The 21,981-nt window shown below is 32.4% G+C and overlaps 2 protein-coding genes across 2 annotated transcripts; both read right to left on the bottom strand.

Moving 5' to 3' along the window:
* Nucleotides 1-5,020: 5,020 nt before the first annotated feature.
* On the bottom strand, nucleotides 5,021-8,193 carry LOC111641421 (patched domain-containing protein 3-like). Its single transcript, XM_023387585.1, has 4 exons — nucleotides 7,446-8,193; nucleotides 7,198-7,373; nucleotides 7,059-7,140; nucleotides 5,021-6,267 (listed from the first exon to the last, which is right to left on the bottom strand). Exons 1-4 carry the CDS (start codon nucleotides 8,191-8,193, stop codon nucleotides 5,021-5,023), a joined length of 2,253 nt encoding a protein of 750 aa, XP_023243353.1.
* A 9,550-nt stretch (nucleotides 8,194-17,743) lies between these two features.
* LOC111641420 (WD40 repeat-containing protein SMU1-like) lies at nucleotides 17,744-19,053 on the bottom strand (the record flags this gene model as incomplete). The annotated part of the gene is made up of 4 exons (XM_023387584.1): nucleotides 17,744-17,806; nucleotides 17,860-17,964; nucleotides 18,037-18,266; nucleotides 19,005-19,053. Coding segments are annotated over 4 exons (447 nt in total), but the record flags the coding sequence as incomplete, so codon positions are not given.
* Nucleotides 19,054-21,981: the final 2,928 nt, after the last annotated feature.

The following is a 21,981-nucleotide window of genomic DNA, read 5'->3' as shown; positions in this document are numbered from 1 at the left end:
CGCTCGGCCATCCGGCCGCATATTTAGGATTTAATTATTTCAGTCGAAGCGGTAGGCTGCCACCTTGACCGCTCGGCCATCCGGCCACGGTCATTTTAGGACTGTTACAGACGTCCACTTGAAACTGAAATCAGAAAACACAACTATTTACATAGCGTGCCTTGGCCCAAAACTGAAACTGTTATTTTTCAACGTCACAATTGATATTTTGTCAGTTTACGAAATGAAATAATTGATTATTTCGTATTTCAGACTTGCTTTTGAACCGAACAAATTGCAAAAGTAGGTTTTGAAGAAAGAATTTTGAATTTTATTTGGCCTTTATTTAGCCAAAATATTCTCTTTTAATTTTTATTTTAAATAAATCATTTTTATTGCATTAAATTAACCGTTGAGAATAAAAAGTAGTTTCTGTAAATTAATCGTTATAAATAAAATCATATAAAAAGAAGTGTTTTATTTATTCTTGTTTTATTAAATATTGCTCGATGATTGTTTATAATATTAAATATGTAATGGTTATTAATTAAAATTTTATGGGGGAATCTCATAGAAATTGAACAAAGAGAAATTATAGAATTCAATAAGAGAATAAAACTCTCTTTTAACATGACGTTGGAGGAAAGAACATTTCACATTTCTGACAGTAATAAAAAAATTTCATGTTTTTTAAACAGTTATTTTCCAAATACGTTATTTTATTTTCAAAATTATAAGGTCACGTGTATTTTATTCTTTTGTCAATTATTTAATAAAAACATTATTATTTTTGAGACGATTTATTATGTTTGAAAAACTCTAAATTAAATCTTTTAGCAATTTATTGCTCTTTCAATATTTATTTAGTTTAAATTTTATAAAACACAGAAATGTTTGTATATTTTATACTGTTCCTGTTCTTCCTTGTGTTTCCTTTCAGCAACGGTCGAGGTCAAAATTTCCAATACCAAATCCCGTTCATTAATAAAATTGCCACTTTATATAATAAGTTCCCTCAACCCCGATTCCTTCATATCATCGTCTATTGTGCCACGAAGCTCTTCTGGCACGATCGGTACATCTTTCTTTTTAATACTCTTTACGCTTAGCATTCCGCCGTGATATTTTATTTCCGGCAAAATAAAGAAAAAGTTTTCCTACCTCTTCTCCAACGTAAAATATTTATATTCCTAACCAAGTCTTCGGAGTAATTTGTGCTGTGCCTCAACTATGCACTAAGCTCAGTTGTAGATCAAATCCTCTTATTCTGAATAGTAATCACTCTTTTCATAGATCGAATGTTGTCGATGTGACTTCATTATCTTGTCAACTATAATACAAATTATATAACAAAAGATTTGGCTTGTAAGGTTCCGAGCTATATACTTTCACAAAATGCTCTACCAAATACAAATCTGACAGTCTCACATGCTTGGTCCTAGGAGAGAAATTAATGCACTTCCTAGCTCGCATATGGTCTGCAGAAGCCAAGTCTTTATTCAATCTGTGCAGAAATAATTTCTCTTTTTGCCTTAGATAAATTACGAGCGATATTCCGCTTCTTAACAATGTTAGCTACGATAGTTCGATCTCTAAATATTGCTCGTCTCATCGTATTCAATGCTCTATTCCTACTTAAAATACTCTAGCGCTTCGTGGCTATATGTATTATTGTTCATGTATTATTGTTCATGTATTACTATTATTTGTATATGTCATTATTGTTTTTTGTTTGTTTATTGTTTCGTTTCTGCCGTATCGTCTCTCATTATATTCATGTGGTCATCCGTTTTTTTCCTCCGTATCACCGGTTCTTTTCTAACTGGGTATAAGGCAGTGTTTCTCAAACTTTTTTGTCTGGTAGCACACTGAAATTATTAAACAAAATTCACGGCACCCTTATTATTATTATTTTTATTTTCTTTTTCTTTTGTTTTGCTTTTTTACGGTTAGTAAAGATATGAAAGATGAGAAGTCTTTGAAAAAAATAAAAGTTTTTTAAAGTAAGTAAGTTTATTTCCAAACGACACAAAAACATTCAAAACAAAAGTTATTATTATAACTTTTAGTAATTGCGCTTTACCACCGATATCAGTTGACTCATCCAACTGCAAAATAAATAATTTCGATTCGATTATTTTATTTATAACTGATTTTTCAATATCACTAATACGTCTACTCATAGTGTCATTTGACGAAGGAATCATTTTTATTTCTTCTTCTGCTTCAGCACCAAAAATTGTTCTCACAATTGCTGTATAGGCCGGGCGAATCAAAGTTTCGCCAATAGTATGAGGCTTCATTTCTCTCGCGATTATTTCTGCGACTAAATAACTGGCTTCTTGAACACGGTCAGCAATTGTATATTTTTTTAACAAAACTTTTACTTTGTTTTTCTTGTAATTTTATCAGATCTTTAAAATATTCAAGAGGTTTTTAGACAAGTGATCATATTTTGTGGAGAAGTGTCGCAATAATTTACTGGAAACCATAGCTTCATTTGATAAAATCAAACCACACAGAATACATTTTGGTCTGAAAATTAATTTATCACCACACCAGGTAAATCCCATTTTTAGGTAACTGTCTTGATGTAAGCGAGTTTTTACATTCTTTTTTATTGCAATATTTTTTACGAGAACTTACTGTTTCTGTTTCTTTTATTTCAATAATGCTTGCTCAACGTTAAAAATAGTCAAATCTTCACTAATAGAGCTCTCAATTTTTGATGATTTACTAGTGCTAATTGATTCCTTAGCTTTTCTACCAGTAACTACTTCTTGATCATTAGAATCTTCACGTTTTCTTTTTTTAATGAAAAAATTATTCGTGATATTTAACGACATGATTAACTTCAATATTTTATTATAAAATTTAATTACAATTTAATAATTTATTTTTTCTTGCTGTAAAGAAGAAAAAATATTTGTATATGATGCTTTTTCGTTATTGTCTGAACATATAACAATAATAAAAACAACTCCTTACTGCATTCAACAATATTACACTTCTACTCGTTGCAGGAACAGAAGAACAGACAACTGGTAACTAGTTCGTTTTGTTTCTAGTACTGTATTTACGTGTCGCCAATTACCGAGTCACTGAGACAAGTAGCGTTGTAACAAGATTAGTAGAAAAAAACCAATATTCATTTTTTTTATAATTGTTTTAATTATTTATTTAATTTAATACTTTAATTCAATTATTTTTTAAGTAATTTTAATTTAATTATTTAAAAATTTCGGGGCACCCTTGTGGCGTACTTGAGGCACCCTAAGGTGCCGCGGCACCCGCTTTGAGAACCACTGGTATAAGGTATGGGTCGATAGAGTTTTGATACTTATTACTATAGTCTAAACACTATAATTCTTAAATAATAAAAATAGAAAAAATATTATTCATTTTCCTATTCCAAAGAACTTATCAAACCACAGTTATTTAATATGAAAGTTGACTGAGATTTCTTTATTAACCATAGTGTCTGAGTGCATTACTTCGGTTGCGCGTTCTCACAGTCTCCATCATGAATCCGATCGCTTACACACGCAGCTACTTTCAAAACAAAACAAATTTACATTTTCATTTCCTTTGGTCGTAAAAATTATTCTCATTTCTCTAGATACACTTTGATGTTGTAATGATATAATTGGTTCTAGAAAACTGTTTTATCTACAAAAGTGTTATACATGTGGGATAGTACTGTACATACTGTTGTAAACAATTGTTTTCAATCATGAAAAACATCAAAATTGCTAAAGGAAATAAGTTGAGTGATTCCCAATTAACTAACATTCTTAGAGTTATGAATAGTACCATAAAAGCAGATATTGACAATATTATTAAAGGAAGACAATGACAAAAGTCCCATTGAATTTATTTTTATTTTCTGGGAGTATAATTTTTTTACTGACAATAATATATATAATTACAAAAATACTGTATTTGTAAGATTTGAAATTCACATTTTAAACTTTTTAAAAGCCTACATTTACGTAAAGTATCTCTGGGGTTTTCTGAATACACGTAAATTTCTAATTTGGCTTATTAGGAAAAAAGGTTGGACTACCCTCCCCTAGACAGATTATCCAAGTGTAGCGTTTCCGTAACTTAACAAAACAAACAAACAAAACAATTGAAAAAAATTTAGTCCAATAAATTTCCACTGTCGTTCCCTATCAAACTGTCCTTCCTTAATCTCGAAAAAAGAGTTAGATAGATGAAAGTCGAGAGCGAACATAAAAATCTTAAGAGAAAGAGAACCACATTAATCTTATACGAACTTCTCATTTATATCGCAAGTTAGTTAAGAGTTACATAACCGGCACGATTCTATTGTTAACGGAAAAGTTATGATGTACCAGGTCAAAACATTTCAACGTAACTACCGACCAATCAGTTGAACGGCGTAGCAATGTATAGCAAACAAACGATCCAACAAAGAATCATCCTTGTATATATATATATATATTTGTACATTTATTTATTTTAAAAACAATAGTGAAAACATTATTTTAAAAACAATAGTGAATACATAATACATATCTTGACGAGAACAATCTGCATGCTGTCACTAAACATTCGCTTGTTAGACAAAGATTACCCATTTTACAGTTTTCTCTTTCGGATGTCTTATTAGACTAATTAAAAAAGTGTTGTTAATGTTTAGTTGTGTGAGGGCTCTACAGGTACATTTCGAATTTTCAAAAGTGGTGGGATTCGGTAGACGATAGACAAATATAGGGTTAATAATTCGTGTGAACAATTATTCAAAACTATTCTAAGAGATCAATCTTATTAATGAATAGTTAATGTAATTTGCTATAAATTTTAAGACTTTCTTGTTGTAAACTGTGGTGTAATAAATCTTTAAATTGATAACAAATTACATATAGCTATTAAGAAGATTTCTTACAATACAAAACAAAAAGTAAATGTTTGTAATAAGACATGATTAAGGTATTGATTCATATACGATTAGTATATGAATCAATTGAAAAAATACATTTTTCGTTTTTTCCAGTAACTTACACTCAAGAAAATCCTACTCGTTTTGCGATGTACGTTTTCGTACGAAAACATAATCAAAATTTTCATTTCGATTAGCCAACGGTATCAAAGAAAGAACCACCGGAATAAACACCATGGCATGAAATGCTGTTTCCAACGTCATTAAAAATACAATTTTTATGAGAACCAAAATGAAGTACGTTTCCTTGTATAGAAATAATATTCCAAAAGTAGTCGATAAAGTGCCTTGCAATATAGGATAACCTAAATGGTAAAGAGAATCTCTCAGCTTTTCGTTTGAATTTTTCAAATTCGACCGAACAAATGCGTAAGAAATATGAGCAGGATAATTTATGCAAAATCCTACGCACAGAATCAAACTCATCATAGAAACGACATCTACGTTCACATCCCATAAACTCATCAATCCCAAAGTTTCCGTTATGGTGGAGACGACAGAAATCGCTACTAGAAACGCGCAGATTACATTTGGTATAAACAACAAAAACACAATAAGTATTAGTACCGATGTAACCCAAAACATCTGCATTACAATGTCCATGATAATTATTCCCTGTTCTATTAAAATCGATACCGGACTATGCACTAAAACAGTGAATGGTACCTCTTCCGCAATCTTCCACATATCATCAAGAAATTTTATTTCTATTTCTCTGCCAGATACATCTTTTGCTGTAACAAATAATCGGCTGCATATTATGTCAGACTCGTCTTCATTGAAGACGATATCTGAAGAGAATTCGTCGGCCTCTTTAAATCTCAAGAATACTTTACGCAATCCTCCCAAAAAGTCTTGTTTGGTTGACATGTTGTAACCTGCCAACGAATATTTAGCAACCGGATGCTCCTGAAATTCTTTGTAATATTTCAACCAAGAAACGGTTAAACGTCCATCAGAGATATGAGGATGGGATTCAAACTTTTTGGTAAGTAATTCTATATTTTGCTGTACAGTGATGTCAGAGTAATCCAAAGTTTCATTAATAATTATATTTAAAGTAAATCCGTATTCATCAAAATAACTATACATAACGTTAGTTGCTCGCGAGATGGGAGAATCGACAGGAAATAAATTCTGCCAATCTATTCCTTGTCTAATTGAAAAACAACCGTAAATTCCAAGACCCAAATTTGCAAAATATAAAATTATGACAATGACTTTTGTAATTGGAAAGGAAAGAATATTTCCGATTTGATTCTTGATTTTCATAAAAAATTCTTCTTCTTGTTGATTCGATTCCAAGGAATTATGTTCAGATTCTGCAAAAGAATAAATTTATACTTTTAATTTATTAAATATTAAATATTTCTGTAATATAAACATTTTTTTAAACATTGTGACGTTGAAGACGGATTTTTCAATGATAAAATTCAGAAAATATATTAATAATTGTGAATATTTTTTCGTTTCGCTGTTAAAATTAGTTACAATTATGTCCACTAGATTTAACCCCATAAAGTAACGCACCACAACAAATAACATGAAAAAGTTCGTTGTGGAGATGGCCTGAAAACAAGTAACGACATTAGGGACAGCACGAAACAGCATTTCTTAAAATATCATATTTCTTATCGCATGGAATATTTTGGCACTGCCAATGACGTTTGGAAATGTTTGTAAACTCGTGACTTTTGGTATCCCAAAATAACAATCGTAGGGTCTGGAATCCTCGATGGCCATTAATTTTGAAAGTGTCGGTTTATTAGTCGATTTTTTCCAATCGAAGACAGTAACAATTGTTTCACAGAAGGAGCAACATGATGGTATCAATCCTAAATGAATGTCACAACACTCAATTCTTTCCTTTCCCCCAAGTTAGCATAACAGTTGATCTGTGGTGATAAAAGAAGACACCTCCGAGACGTTAACGTGTTGAAACAACACCTGATAGTTTTTTAAATATTTACTGACTTTTAGAATAACCTATATAATATTCATAGTTTAAATTTCATATACACTGTATAACAAAAATCTATAATACACGAATGCCTCGCATCAAATTTAGTTAGTATATTTCATATTCATTTACAAAAGTATGATTTGTTCTTACCAAATGATCGAAGAGTAATCGGATGAAGGCCTTTCTCTTCTCGATATCCACTAATCGCCATGCAACCACCGAAAAATGTTATCTGAAAAACATAAGTGAAGAATATGCAAGTTGCAGAATAATAGCAAAATATTCTCACAAGAGGAAACGAAGTCGTCATTCCAACGCAATACGCCAAGAAATTGGTGAGTGACGTCAGAGTGATGGAAACTGCTGCTTCTCTGTACGTATTACGCAGACGATTAACAACATTATCGTTTGCATCGGTAATTCTCCAACTGGCGATCAGAACAAATGCATCATCGATCTCCGTTACTGTCAAACAAAAACAATTATAATAAATGCAAATGTTTATTTATAAACTATCTATGAATAAATAGTACCTACCAATTACTAAAAACGAAATACAAATATTCCAATATGTGTTTTTCGTGCCGAAGAATCCCATTAATCCAAAGGATGCACTTATTGCCAGGCCAGCTGATACGACACTCGCAACACCTAACCAAGGTTTGCTTCTGATTAATTTTAGACTCATGCATGTGATCATGGAGAAAGCAGAGATGAAAATCACCACCGCAGCAATCATTGGTCGTAGATTTGAAAACAGAATTTTAGCATGCTCTTTAATAGACCAAAAAGGATTAATGAAAATCTTAATATGCTGAAAGCGACTATTTCCTATTTCGTCATAAACTGTTTTAGTCCACTGTTCAATCCATTTCTGCTTCCATTTCGTTGTGGTATCGAATGGATAGAATAATCTAATAGCTTTTACACTTTCGACATATCCATGTCCATCAGTTTTCACTCCTCCCAAATTTAACGAATAAACATTGTAAGATAAGGTCAACCTGTCTATCTCTACAGGATATTTTATTTTCTTTTTTCTTGTTAATAAATCATTTATTTCTGACAGTAGAACAGAAAAAGGATTCTGGAAGCAGTTTCTGCGAACTATTCCACAAATATTGCGATATTCAATTGAAACATCATCAACTACAACAGTGAGATTTTTAATAGTTTCATCCACTTTCTTAATTTCTTCGAGTACTTCCTTTACTAACATATCTCCCGTGTCTTTTTTTAAAATAGAAATTATAGCACTCTGGGGAAGATCGGGATATCTTACCATATCATAGAAAACAGAAGAATTGAAGGGAAACATTTTTTCCACGAAGAGTTTCGTGCTAAGAGCTTTTCCTCTATCATCAACAACAAAATCATTGACGTCTTCGATTGGTGATAATTGGAGGATCCCAATTGAAAGAGAAAACGAAAGCAATACAGGTAAAACTATAAAGTAAACTGGTCGACGTGCAATAATTTCTCCTAGGTTTTGGAAAATCCGGGTTAATATATATTTAATACAATCGACTTTCATGCTAGAAAGATGTTCTGTTCCACTGAAAAAAACGCAAATATATTGAATATAGTGACTCTGAGAGTTACTTTTTACAAATTTAAAAGTTTTGGTGAATGTAAAAACGCCTCTATCAGTAGCGTGCCGTCATTAGAAGCGTTGAAAGCGCCGCTTCCCTCGTATTTTATAAAAAATAAATACATATTAATTTTAATTATATGAAAATAATCGCACACTATTTTATTATAACCGCATTATATATCTTATTAGAAATTTCTATACTACACGTGAAAAAAAAATAAGATTGCTATTGTATATTAGAATATTAGTGGCGGAGTGCAATCTCTGTATTTTTCAGATTCCAAAAAACCAGATTTGCGCATGCGCTTTACAGAGCACCAACCTCACCCGGTTTAGCCAGTGGAAGCCTACGATCTTGGGTGAAAGCTGCACACATATAAAAATTCCAATTCTATCAAGGACCGGTTCTGGGCTGTTAGCCGCCTGCCCACTAGATATTTCGATTACGTGAATAACGAGTAGATTTATAACTTAACCCAACCGATAAGAATTTACTGATATGTTTTTACGATAGTTCTGTATAGTCGACAGGAGTTAAAAAAATCCATTAAAATATTTGATATATTTATTCCGCTTTCCGATTTTATATTACTCACGGATTTCGATGTTAAACCAGTGATATTACGATTTCGTACCTTACATCTTTAAGGGGATGTAGAAAAAGACGTGTACAATTCTTGTATAATGTTAAAAAATGAACTGTTACTTTGGTAGCGTCATTTACAACTAAATTTAATGAATGAGAGAGATGCACCAGGTACAGAAAAAGCTGTAGAATTTATTTTCCTTAAATTTACGATTTATGTATCCGTTTGTCATAAAAATTTGTCTTTCCACTTTTTCGCGAGATTACAAATATTCGAGTACAAAGTAACCGGTTTCGACTTATTTCTACTTAAGAAGTAGTTAAATAATTAAGCGATTAGGGAATTGGGGACGTAAACAAATCCCTGACTAAAGAGCCGAAATATTACTTAAACAAAAGCTTAACCGAACCAATCTATAGCCGAGTACAGTGGGGATTGATTTCTTCGAAATACTGTATTAGATGTAATAAAGACAGAAATTTTTCCAGTTCAACGAGAGTGACCGAAAAGTTGTAAATTTTGGAAATTTCCGTGTACAACACCTGGTCTTAAAACGAATTACTTAGAAAACAAAAGACGGACAATCTATTAAGTTTAACGTATTTGGCAAGCATGCACGCACCGCACACCTACCAAGATCGTCTCTGATTCCATCCACGAGCCACTGGTAGGGAGCAATTTTAACTAGGTGGATTGTTTTAATATTTAAAAAGGAAAGACTATTTTATGTTATTTTTATGTACGTTTCTTCACAAAACTATATTTATAATTTTCTTTTAAAGCTGGAAAAAGACACGAAAATCGTAAATCTCCATCGATTCTTTCGTAAAATTGAAGCAATTTGAAAATCAGAATAGAATAGAATTTAACAATAGTACACAATATAAACTAAATATTGAAAATTATAACAAAGTTACGTCTAATAGATATATTTTAATTAGTAGATGTTATCGAAGCGAGAATTGGCATTTAGAGGGCGTAGAGAATCTATTAAATCTAATATAACAGAGTTAATTATATTGAACATGCTTATTTATTAAGTGCGTTAGATAATCTATTAATTAAAAATACATTTAGAGAAGTCTATGGGTTTTACTGGCTTATCGAAGAAACGAATACGAATGGACCCTAGACCAGTGTTTCCTAAAAGGGGGGGCCGCGGCCCCCCTGGGGGTCCGTAAGAAGTTTGCCGGGGGGCCGCCAAATTATGCAAAATTTCCTTCAGAATATAAGAAAAAGAAAATTGATGTATAACGAAATATCATATTGAAAAGTGAAATAAGAAAGATAAAGTTTTCGTATTTAGTTTTTTTTTTTTTTTTTCTTATTTCTTCCTACATACAACTTTCTTAGTACAGAATAAATAAATGCAAATATGCTACTTAAACCGCAGTATTTACTTTTTTTATTCTAAAGTAATTCTAAAAAACTATTAATGCTTGGAATTTTAAAAATGAAGCAATAATAAAAAAACTCAATTTATTATAGATAATTTAACAAATATAAATTATTATTTAAAAAAATGGGGGTCAAAAAAATTATAAAATATTTGGTGGGCCGCGAGTATAAAAAGGTTAAGCGCAGTTTTTTCCTAAAATATTTGACTTGTCATACTCTATTAATAAAAATCTGAAATTTTTAAGATATTACAATGAAACTTCAATATATAGTATTAATTAAGAAATAAATTAAATAAATGAATTAAAATTTAATTCGTAGCGTGTTGGACTTATACATCATACGCTTCCTGCTACCAATCGAGTCGTACTGGTCATCTATCTAACCCAGGGGTCGCCAAAGTGGTCGAAGGGCTAGGGGGTCATTAGGGGGTCGCTGCGGCTAAGGGGTCCAACCTTTTTTTTTGTTTCTGTTTTTTTTTTGCTTATACAACTTTTTTTTGTTTGCTCATACACATACACTCGTAATAAAACTTTACGGTGGGGGTCAATGTGAGGCTTTGGAAAGTGGTTGGGGATCGACGGTTAAAAAAGTTTGGCGACCCCTGATCTAACCTGTTTCCGGGAATAATGTTTTTAATAAAATAATATGACTTTTAATTTGCATCGGACGTACAGTACCTATATAGTTAGCCGGGACTCCTACCCGTTATCTGGTCTCGACTTTTATCTATTTTACTCTGTTGTCAAAACTGAAAGAGTTCAGAGATATATGCAGACCACAGTGCGCATTTATAGGTCTGAAATTTAGACATAATTCAAGTAAATCAAAGTAATAGAACGAGCAAATGAATTTTTTTTATAATGCCACAATTAATTAATATAATAGTAAATAAAACAGACGTGCAAATCCAATTTGAATTAGAAATTGAATAAGATAAAAAAAAAAACTACCTATTTAGATATAGAGGAAATCCGCGATAGTTCGAAATCCAAGGGGTGAAATAAAAGCGATTTCGAATTGTTCGAGTTTTATATGTACAGGTATTCATTATGCAACACGGTTTTTCTCTAACGCAGTTCGAATATTATGTAAAGTCTTCGGTGATCAGGACTTTCGGTTTCGCTCTTACACGGTTTTAGAAATCCTCCGTACAAAATTTCACAATTTTTAAGAGCAAACTCCATTATTTGATACTTTTTTATTCAAGTAAACACACGTATTGTCTGAAATTTCCCCACGGATTTTAAACAATTGAAATTTTAAAATTATTTTGTGCGTTTAGTCAGGTTTACTTTACTAAAAACTAATAGGACAAGAAAAGTGTGAGATAAGCAGGGGGTCAGGGATTAATCACTTCGACCACTTAATCTTTACGGGCTGGAAAACCCCGATCTCGAGGTCGTTCGATGGCTAGGAGGGCAAATCGAGTGGGGAGTGCGTCGGTAAGACAGCAGAAGTCCGCGGACAAACAAAAGACAGGTTTTAATATAACACTAAATCTAGAATATACAGATCTATAAACGGATAAATGCGGTTACGAATGACAACAATAAATACTTACGAAACGCGTGCTCTCACCTATTCTAATGCACTTTACTTGGAGAGAGAGTTTACAAGTTTCTGCTCTAATTCTTCCCGGGATTGTTTTGCTGTCGAATTTGTTTACAAATTCCTCCACAAATTAAAATTTCCGACAAATGTGTAAAATCGCGGATCGCACAAAAGAAAAAAAATTTTTACTAACTTTCCTATCAACCAGGTATTGTAGTCTTGGCTTTCACACTTTGACCCTTAAGCCTGTCATGTGTTTATTTCTTTTTATAGATTAACTTTCGTATTTAGTAAAGTTTATTTAAACATTTTAGGTAAGTGGCTGTCTGTCTATAAAATTTTAACGAAAAGATACGGCTAGAAACTTTCCTTTTTTACCGTCTGTTTACCATGGGGCTTAAATGTCAACAAGTCCTTTCTCCTCCCTCTCTCACCGACCCGCTAAATTATCGCATATATGTGAGAAAGTTGACATTTAGCTTTTGTCTAAGGAGAAAATTTAAAACAATCGAAGAAAAAACGAAACCTTCGAATCGATTATTGTTTAGTTTTCATCGTCCACATCGAATTAACAGGATCCGGAACCATCGAGTCACGAGGTATTAAAGTTGCAGGGGGATGACCTGGTGCGTCGTCGATTATTAGCATCAGTTTAAATGGAATTTGTTTAGATTGGCAATAACGTTCGACTTCAGGTATGAAGTGATGACCAAACCAGTCCTGAAAAAAGGTAGCTGTCACCCAAGCTTTACGATTCGACTTTCAAATCACAAAGCAGTTTTCGATTTATTTTTCAATGCTCTTGAATTTTCCGAGCGATAAACTAAGAGAGGTTTTAACGCGCGATAAAAATTCTTTTAGGCATCTTCTTCCAGAACAGGCCAGTCTCATCTACGTTGAATATAATTTGGCTGGAATAGCCACCTTCATCTATCATAGCTTTGAATTTTTCTGGATAGTAAGACACAGCCTCTTTATCAGCACTTGCCTCCTCTCCACTTTCTGCAACGCTATGCCAATTACAGCGACTTTTGCATCATCGGCTGAACCAACAGTTACTAGCTTTAAACTCTTCATCTTTAGCCACCTCTTCAGCATCCTCTTTCAATCTCTCAAAAACCAGCTTAGCTTGATATCACTCGGTGTTGTGATCAACAGGACAATTTTTCACATTGTTTCCATTTCAGAGATAATACCGTGGCGTTTACGAATGATGCTTAATTTATAGATTGAGCATTTTTCACAGCTTCGAGAATTTTTTCTTTACCTTTTATAATTATTCTGACCGTCGATTTCGGTAGATCAAACTCCTTTGCTAATTCACAAATTTTCATTTTTGTATCGAAGTCTTTAATAATGTTAACTTTACATTCCAAAAATAAAGTTTTTCTTTTCTTGTTTGATGCAGAAGAATTAGTTCTACTTCGTTTGGATGACATAGTAGAGTCTCTCGAGTCTCCGTAGATATAACAAACATAGAAATAAATAACACAAAATAAATTGTAGCTAAGCGTCGATTTCGCGCGACACGTCCGAACACATAAGCTGAACAATAGTGTGGGGGTAGTGAATAATCAAGAGTTGCGTGGGGCTCAAACAAAAGACAAATCGACGAGATTTGAAAATCGCGTAACTCCGGGTTCGCGTAAGTCGAGGTATTACTGTATATACAAGGAAAAGTCTAGCGCCTGATTTTATAAAAAAGAACAAACTTGTATATTAGTGATGTGATTGTTGTACTTTTTAAAAACTTCTTCGTTATTAAACTATTATTACGTTTAAAAAAATAAGGGCCCTTGAAGTATTCTCAACGAAGTTATAAAGCCTACATCATATAGAACATGCGAAACTATGAGATAAAAGTTTACAATAACTTCCGTTTCGTCTTTAACCTTTCTAACGTAAATACGATGCCCACACATTTGCAAGAAAGGTCGATCGACTGTCAAAATGATATTAAACACAATATTTTAAATACACATAAGAATGTTGAAATATTCTCGGTAAACATCCGGCAGGGGTTCCTTATATTTTCCGGAAACTTTTACAATTTTGATGGACCCATTTGTTACAATGTTAAAAATCTTTTCATAATTCTAATTATTATAAAGTGGCAAAAAGCTTAATTTTGAGAATAAGGACGGGTTTTGTAAATAATTCTAAATGCTAATAAGGAGGAAAATCGTCACTAAGTTCGACCGTACAAGAGATATGACGCACGACCCCGTTTATCTCTTTACTCTGTAGTTTTTTAATCATCAAAATTTAATAGCATCTATGCCTCTAAGAAGCAAACATCTCTGCAAAATTTCAGAAATGTTCTTTAAAAGGCCAAGACTTATAAATCTTCAAATAGGGTGAACAAAATCGTGCCCCACACACACACACACATATATTTAACATCCATATACCGTATACACTGAAAAAACACCCAATTTTTTTGTGTTTCTTGATGTATCAATGTGTCCCAAGTACAAAAATGTAACGAACTTGGACAGTGATTTTTTGACCTATCGCTAACTTTCCCTTTGTTATAATACTTATAAATACTTATAAACGGAACGTTAAAAACGGAACGATGATTCTCAAACGCTATCAGAAACAATGAATTAGTTAGATAACAGCAATTATGTGAAATTATTAGCTGTTACCCCCGACTTCGTCCGCGCAGATTTTGCAAGCAAACACCATTTATATTCGGTATTTCAACAACCATAGTTATTAATTGTTAAATAACACCTACCGGTAAGAATTGAATAAACTGTTTTTATTTTGATGATATGAAACAGTGCTTTACAATTTGTTTATGCTTCTAACACAATAAAGTGCTATAAATTAAGACACTTGGCTGAAATGAAATTAATAAAGATGAGAAAACCCGCCAAGTGTCTTAATTTATAGCACTTTATTGTGTTAGAAGCATAAATAAAACTGTTTTTAATTTGATCAATTTCCTGGAACGTTTACAATCGTTCTATAATCGAACCAATATGCAATAACAAATTCGAATTTAAAACGGCTCAAACGAAAAATCGCAACTAAAATACTACAGTAGAAGCCATTTTGATTAACCTTAATCCTCACCCTCTCTCCCGCCAGAGGAATTTCGAAAAATCCCTAATTAGTGTGCGTTTTCATGACGTACTTTAACTGTGTAACAAATTTCAGCTCTTTAAATTCAGCGGTTTGCTCTGGGCGATGATAAATCAATCACTCAGTCAATCAGGACATGTAATTGTATATATTTAGATTACATTTGTGATAACAAAATTACTCTCAAACAAGGAAAATATTCATTTATATTTTTACGTAACCAAAGGGAAATTTTCCACTCTTATATTTAAGAGTTAAGTTTATATAACTGACATGAAATATAACATTAATCACATAAACTCAAATTTAAAACATAAAGCTGCAAACTTTTCCTTTTGGTTATGTAAAAATATAAATGAGTATTTTCTTTGTTCGAGAATTAGTCAAATAGCAATTTGGAAGAGATCCAATAAGAGAAGACGCTCAAATAATAATACAGTGGTGCCTCGTACAACGTACTTAATCCGTTCCAGGTGCATGTCCGTTAAGTGAAACGTCCGTTATACGAAACGCATTTGCCCAAAAAAATACATATTAAAACATACAATTCGTTCCGCAGCATAAAATAACCGTACTGTACCATAAAAAAATGAAAATGAAGCAGTGACCAATCATGCCAGGTAGTCAGATAATATGAGGAGGATGTGGAGAAACACTTTAATAACACATTCATACAGACACACACTTTTACATATTGCAGCAGATCTCTTTTTATTGTTTTTTAATCGGAGTCATAGTCAGAAGAGGCTACTGGGGCTTACAGGATCAACTCCTTTTGTTCCATCCTTTGTTCCATCTTTTGTTCCATCCTTTGGCAGCAGGCTTCTTGAAAAACATATCCAAGGTGGTCTGTTTCTCTCTCTTCTTCAACACCTGTCGGAAATGACGGGCAAGGGTATCATTGTAGAGATCGTTGATACTGTTGGCCTCAGCTATGTTTGGATAGTGAGTGTTAGTAAACTCCTGAACCTCTCCCCATTTGACAAGGAAGTTTCTGTCAACTTTCATTCCTTCTGATGATTTCTTTGCCTTGTTTCAATTGAAATCATTTTTCTGTTTTTTTTTTAGAAACCATGATTTGCACAACACTTGAATAAATGTAAATACCCTGCACTGAGGTGATGTACGTAATAAACAAGGGAGCAAGCCGAATCTCAACGGGAGCTCTGTACTTCAGATATACTGATAATATATTCTAATAATACTAATACATTATAAAAATAGCAGATTGTCATTGGCAACGGCAAAAGAGTGGAAACATCATTCGCACTTGTTCGAAGAAAGTCCATTGTTCGTCTCACTTAACTGCCGAACAAAAAGTCCGTTGTTCGCAGCAAGTCCGTTGCACGAGTCACGTAACGGTCAAATAGAAAGTCCGTTATTCGCAGCGTCCGTTATTCGAGGCGTACGTTATACGAGGAACCACTGTATTTGAAAAGTGATCCGTGTTGAATAGGTTGTGATGGCCCAGCACGTGATGAAAGTTGCTAACCTTAACGGCCGAAAGACTTGATAAACCCGTAAAAATGCAAGAATAATTGCTTTTATGTTTAAAAAAGCTAGTGAAAACAGGTAGAAAAAGTAAAGCTCGACAGAAACATCTAAGTATAAAAAAGTTTTATAAATTGTGGCATAAGAATAGTGGATGCAGATTTGACAGTAAGACTCAACTAAAGTGCATATTATGCAAAATATAAACTACAGGAATGTTTGAACGAAGAAAACTCACTATAATAATAATTATGAAAGTCATTCAGTTTCACATTGCGCGAAAACATCGTTGCACACACATTAATTTGGCTATTAGAACATCGTTAAGCAATATCAATGACGGAAGTGTGGGGCAATAGGTTTATCAGTTAATAAAAAAAAATAAAACAATGGGAAAGGCGGGGTGTCCAGTTTCGTGGAGGTTAAGTATGTTCACGTAAATATCGCTTTTATAGAAAATTTATCAGAATTTGTTTGATTAATTTACTTAGGGTGCTAAGGAAGATGCATCTTGGAAAGACTTATGTAAAGTTTTTCCCTATTTAGGTGGTGTCAAACGCGAAAAAAACCTAGAAAAGTACACTTGGCCAGTCTGTTGGCCATGAGCAAACCCACGACAGACTGTTATACACGTTACGGAAATCCTTTGAGAATTAACCGTGATTTTTTTTTCTATCTATCCACCTTTAAATAAAAATAATTCTTCGTACGTTGGGAAATATTTTAACAAGTTTTGTAAATTACTATGTTCGATCCAGCCAGTTATATCCGATTTTTTTTCGTCTGTTAAGTACATCCTTTGAGGATTTCCGTAACGTGTATAACGTGTATAAATTAAGTAGGTTTGGGCACAACCAACAAGCTGGTCACGCACAGTTNCTCACAACACTGGAAAACAAAAATGCTGTCATTTATTTATTTACTAAATTAGATTACTAAATTAGTATTTACTATTACTATTTACTAAATTAATTTTGCACATTAATAATAAAACGAAAACAAGGTTACAAGGAATAACTAATATTGTGAGAACCTGTAATTTTGACAATCTCAATTCCTGTTCAAAAATCAAGAAAATTATTTTATTTTGTTGATTTTCAATTTACTGTAGAGGTAATTCATGAGATTATTTCACCAGTAAAACTTCCTTCATAGGCAATACATCTTCCAATGTCATAAATCTGTAATAATTTTAAATTTATATTTGAAAACTATCATAATTATAATGAATTAAATTCCATACTTTTATTTTTCCATCTTGGCTTCCCGATGAAAGCATTTCTGAATCACGACTAAAGCAAAGACACAAAACTGCATCATCCATCATCATGAAATTGTCCTATAAACAGAATGAAATGATACTTTCATACATATTTCATTAAGAAATTATTGTAAAATGCTCCTGTTTTACCTGAGCCTGGTATTTTAAATCTTTTCTTATTTTACCAGTTGTAAAATTCCACACTTCTATAAATCCATCAACGGAACCAGTTACGAGATACTGACCGTCGGGAGAGAATCGAGCACATTCTACGTGAGATTTCTGTCCAAATTTAATCTGTTTTGAAAGCTGAGTGGGATATTTCTCATCTTCCTGTTCTCTGATAGCTGCTTTACCACGAAACAAATCAATTGTTGTTCCTAAATACAGAGAAAATACTTATTAATATCAATACAGTTGAACTTCCTGTAATAAACTGCCTCCAGGAAACATAAGAACCTGTTATATAAAAATTCATTAAACAGAAAATGCACTAACAGTGAAAACACAATAATATAAATATAAAATTAAAGTGAAATTTGTATGTTCACACAAATTTGATTTTAATTTTATTTTTTATTCAACCTTTAGAAATAACTCTATTTTTTAACATTAAACAAAACACCATGTTGAAAGGACTGAATTGGATTGGATTAATGAGATAAGATAATGCAACAAATGGCTGATCTACTAAAGAAAACCTGCCTCCTGGTAGGACTTTCTATGGAAAGTGACCATTATTTAGGTGCTAGACATGCAAAGATAAGTCAAATTCTACATGACCAACCTGTCAGTTGGGCACAAACCAGAGAACAACTATCAGTGTTCAGTAATTTTATTCACTCAGCCAATGGTGGCCCTGAATTGAAAAATAATTGAAAGAAAAGCTATCATAAACACAAACCATCGAATTTTTAATTAAATTTTTTTAAACTCTATTTTTTAAAAATAAGATTGCATGATGGACAAATAAAAAGCAACTCCATTAAGCTTAGTTAACGGAGACATTTTACAACGATATTTGTAATACAGGAATTCATACAATGGAAATCTTACTGTAATAATAAATTTGTTAAATAAATTTAATATTTACAATCGATTATCATCTGATAGTTTACCTGGTGGCAGAAGACCTTGATGCTGCTGCCATTTAAGAGCTTGGCCNAATTAAATATTTATAAAGTGAATTAGAAATAATGAATCTCTAAAAAAATGTAGTAATATTAAATTATTACAATAAATTTGTTACTTACAAAAATGGCTCTTTTATTATATGTGTGGAATTAAAACCAAATCAAGACGTGTTTTAATCTCAACACAGAAAAACTTAAAATACATTTGAAGTATTTCTGCATCCCCACACTTCTCCCAACGTCTACCCAACCTGCCAAACAAGTTCTTGCAGTTATTGTTTTTTTTTTTTCTTTTCTGTAATAGCTTTTGTAGCTACTTATTTAAATCTGCTTCTCATCAAGTTGTATTGTGTTTTGGGAAACATGAAAGTTTTCGAAAAAAAAAAAAATTCAAGGAACTATGAACATAGAGAAACGCTATGCTCCTCAGATCGATAGTCACAGTAGTGACTTCGAGCAAATAAAGAAGTACCTGAAACTATACAGATGCAAATTTTCGGGGGTTGATTTCTCCATCCTCCAAACGCCTATTGTAATTTTGAACAACTCGTTCGAAAGAAGATTGTGTTATCGAATGGGGTTCAAAATTTTACATTTTTTTCTTAGTTTGTTATGGCAATGCAACACTTGGACGATGACTCCCGGGAGATCTTTTTTAAAGGAAATTGGCGCCAATTTAGGTTTTCCTTTTGAGCTGGTCACGTGGATTTTTTCGGGTTTTCTCCACGACTGTAACAGGCGTGGAGAAAACCCGGAAATCTCCACGTGACCACCCGTCCGAGCGAAACGCGAACCCTCGACCGAACTCCTATCGTTCAGGGTACGAAGTCCACTTGGCTACTGGTCAGCTGGCATTTTTATTTCTTAGAGAGTTTGATGAAATATAAGCAAGCGAAATGTGTAAAATCGATAATAAACTACATTTTCGTCTTTTTCTTTTATGCGCCACAGAAGACATTGTTAAAAAAAAAAAAACTTCTTAGTCTAGAAAGCTGAAATTTTAAATTTGAGTCTCCCTCGTTATCATTAAGGTATAAGCGAAGCCTCTGTGTCCATAGATGAAACTTCATGAGCTTCCCATATAGCTACTTTACTTTTATTACTTAATTTTATATTTTTGAGGATAGCATTGAATAAAAACGAATGACATTTTTTTTAAATGTCATCTAAAATAAGAAAACCTCAAACTTATGCAAGTTTAAACATTCCGTAACAGTGTATTGAAAGAAAGAAGGTAAAAGTTGCACCAAATACACTTTTAATGATGTAATAGAAGCATCACTCTTTATACAGTTTTTTACAAGTTATACGAAATCTACCAGATGTAGCTGCAGAATGCCGCCATCCTATAAGCCTAGAAGTTTGACAATGGCGTTTGGAACGTCGAGCATGATTCCACTGACGTTCCATACGCCATTGTCAAACTTCTAGGCTTACAGGATGGTGGAAATGAACGTCCGACGCACACGTTTTGCCGTTGAAAACATCGGCTACAACCTCCCTATTGTCATATAGAGCCATACCTGATTGTAAAAAGTTATCATTAAAGATTTTGTAATATAACCTGCTCTCAGATATGATAAGCCCTCGTGTATATACGTGTATAATTAATTAATACAGACTTAAAATAAATCAAATAAATGACTTTACATTAAAAGAAAACGCGAATCACCTGATTATAACAATAGGAGGGAAGTCTATCAATTTTTCTTATCTCGACAGCAATAAAATTTATTCGCAGTGTTTTCTACAAATTGCTAATAATTTTCATGATTATTGTGACCTTAACTTTAATTTCTATACAAAATTTCCTCGATTTGTTTAATTATCTCAGACAAAACATAGTTCTAAACACGCTTTTTATAACAGAAACTCTATTAAATACGAGTTAAAATTCGGCAACTGATATTAGAATTAAATGAATTAGCAAACAATTGATTTTAAATGCTGGTATTTATTTTAACTGCCTTTTTTCGACAATACAAGTAAATATACCGTTTACTGTCATCCCAATTAAATATAGATGTAAAAGATTAAGCAAGGATCAGAATTGCTAAAGGGGTGTAATGCTTTGTCATGTTATATAAATATGATCAAACAGTTTTTACTTAAATAGGAAGTTAGGCCAGTCAAATTTGATTACTACACCTTCCACTACAGTAACATTAAGCATTATTTTTAGTGAACTTAAGGAAATTTAACTTCATTACTACCTAAAACGTATAATAATAACTCTTTTTTAGTTCTGAAAGTATGCCAAAAATGTTATCAGGTTTCCGAATTTTTAACATAAAAAGTAAAAATCAAGTATAAAATATAAACAAATGCTGTTTGTCAGATATTAATCAACATTTCTGTAATAATGCCAAAATTTCAAAACAATAGGTACAAACAGACGTAAATATCTCGTTATTGTATGGAGTTTGAACATGTTTCTTTGCTCATGTTTCCTCTATAATTTGGTTTTTATACATGTCAATAATGACCGTGTTATGTTAATTAGCATGATTAAATCGTTGCAACATAAGTAAGTGTAAATGAAGAAAATGGGATATCCCGGATACCGAGAAACGTCGGACATAAAATATTGTAAAAAATCCAGTAACAAGTTGGAAAAAATTTTAAATTGTTTTTTGGAATCACGTATAGGTATATCTCGAGTTACGTCGTTTGTCAAAAAAATATATGGAAAAATAAAAATCAAGTTTAAGTCATTTTATTCGACTTTACGTCTTTTGATGTTACACACGTGAAGAAAACCAGGAAAACTCACATGGCCAACAGGTCGGTAAGGTAAGAACTCACAACCAACCAGTGTTCAGTGTTTTTTATATATTCCATAAAACAAAAAATAAATAAATTAACAAATCAATAACAAAAATAATATACTAAATAACAATATAAATACTATTAATCAAATAAAAGGAAATAAAATAAATACATAAAAAGGCATCGCAATTTA

This window comes from Centruroides sculpturatus, unplaced genomic scaffold, assembly GCF_000671375.1.
Source record: "Centruroides sculpturatus isolate CEXI.00-Female unplaced genomic scaffold, Cexi_2.0 scaffold1339, whole genome shotgun sequence".
Lineage (NCBI taxonomy): Eukaryota > Metazoa > Arthropoda > Arachnida > Scorpiones > Buthidae > Centruroides > Centruroides sculpturatus.
Note: the sequence above shows the minus strand (reverse complement) of the source record. Positions and strands in the feature narration are given on the sequence as shown.

Coding starts and splice junctions, on each gene's coding strand:
- LOC111641421 (XM_023387585.1), bottom strand. CDS start 8,193: ATGGTAAGATATCCCGATCTTCCCCAGAGTGCTATAATTTCTATTTTA. Junction 7,141..7,197: donor TGACGACTTCGTTTCCTCTT/GTGAGAATATTT, acceptor TATGTTTTTCAG/ATAACATTTTTCGGTGGTTG. Junction 6,268..7,058: donor GATTACTCTTCGATCATTTG/GTAAGAACAAAT, acceptor ATTCTTTTGCAG/AATCTGAACATAATTCCTTG.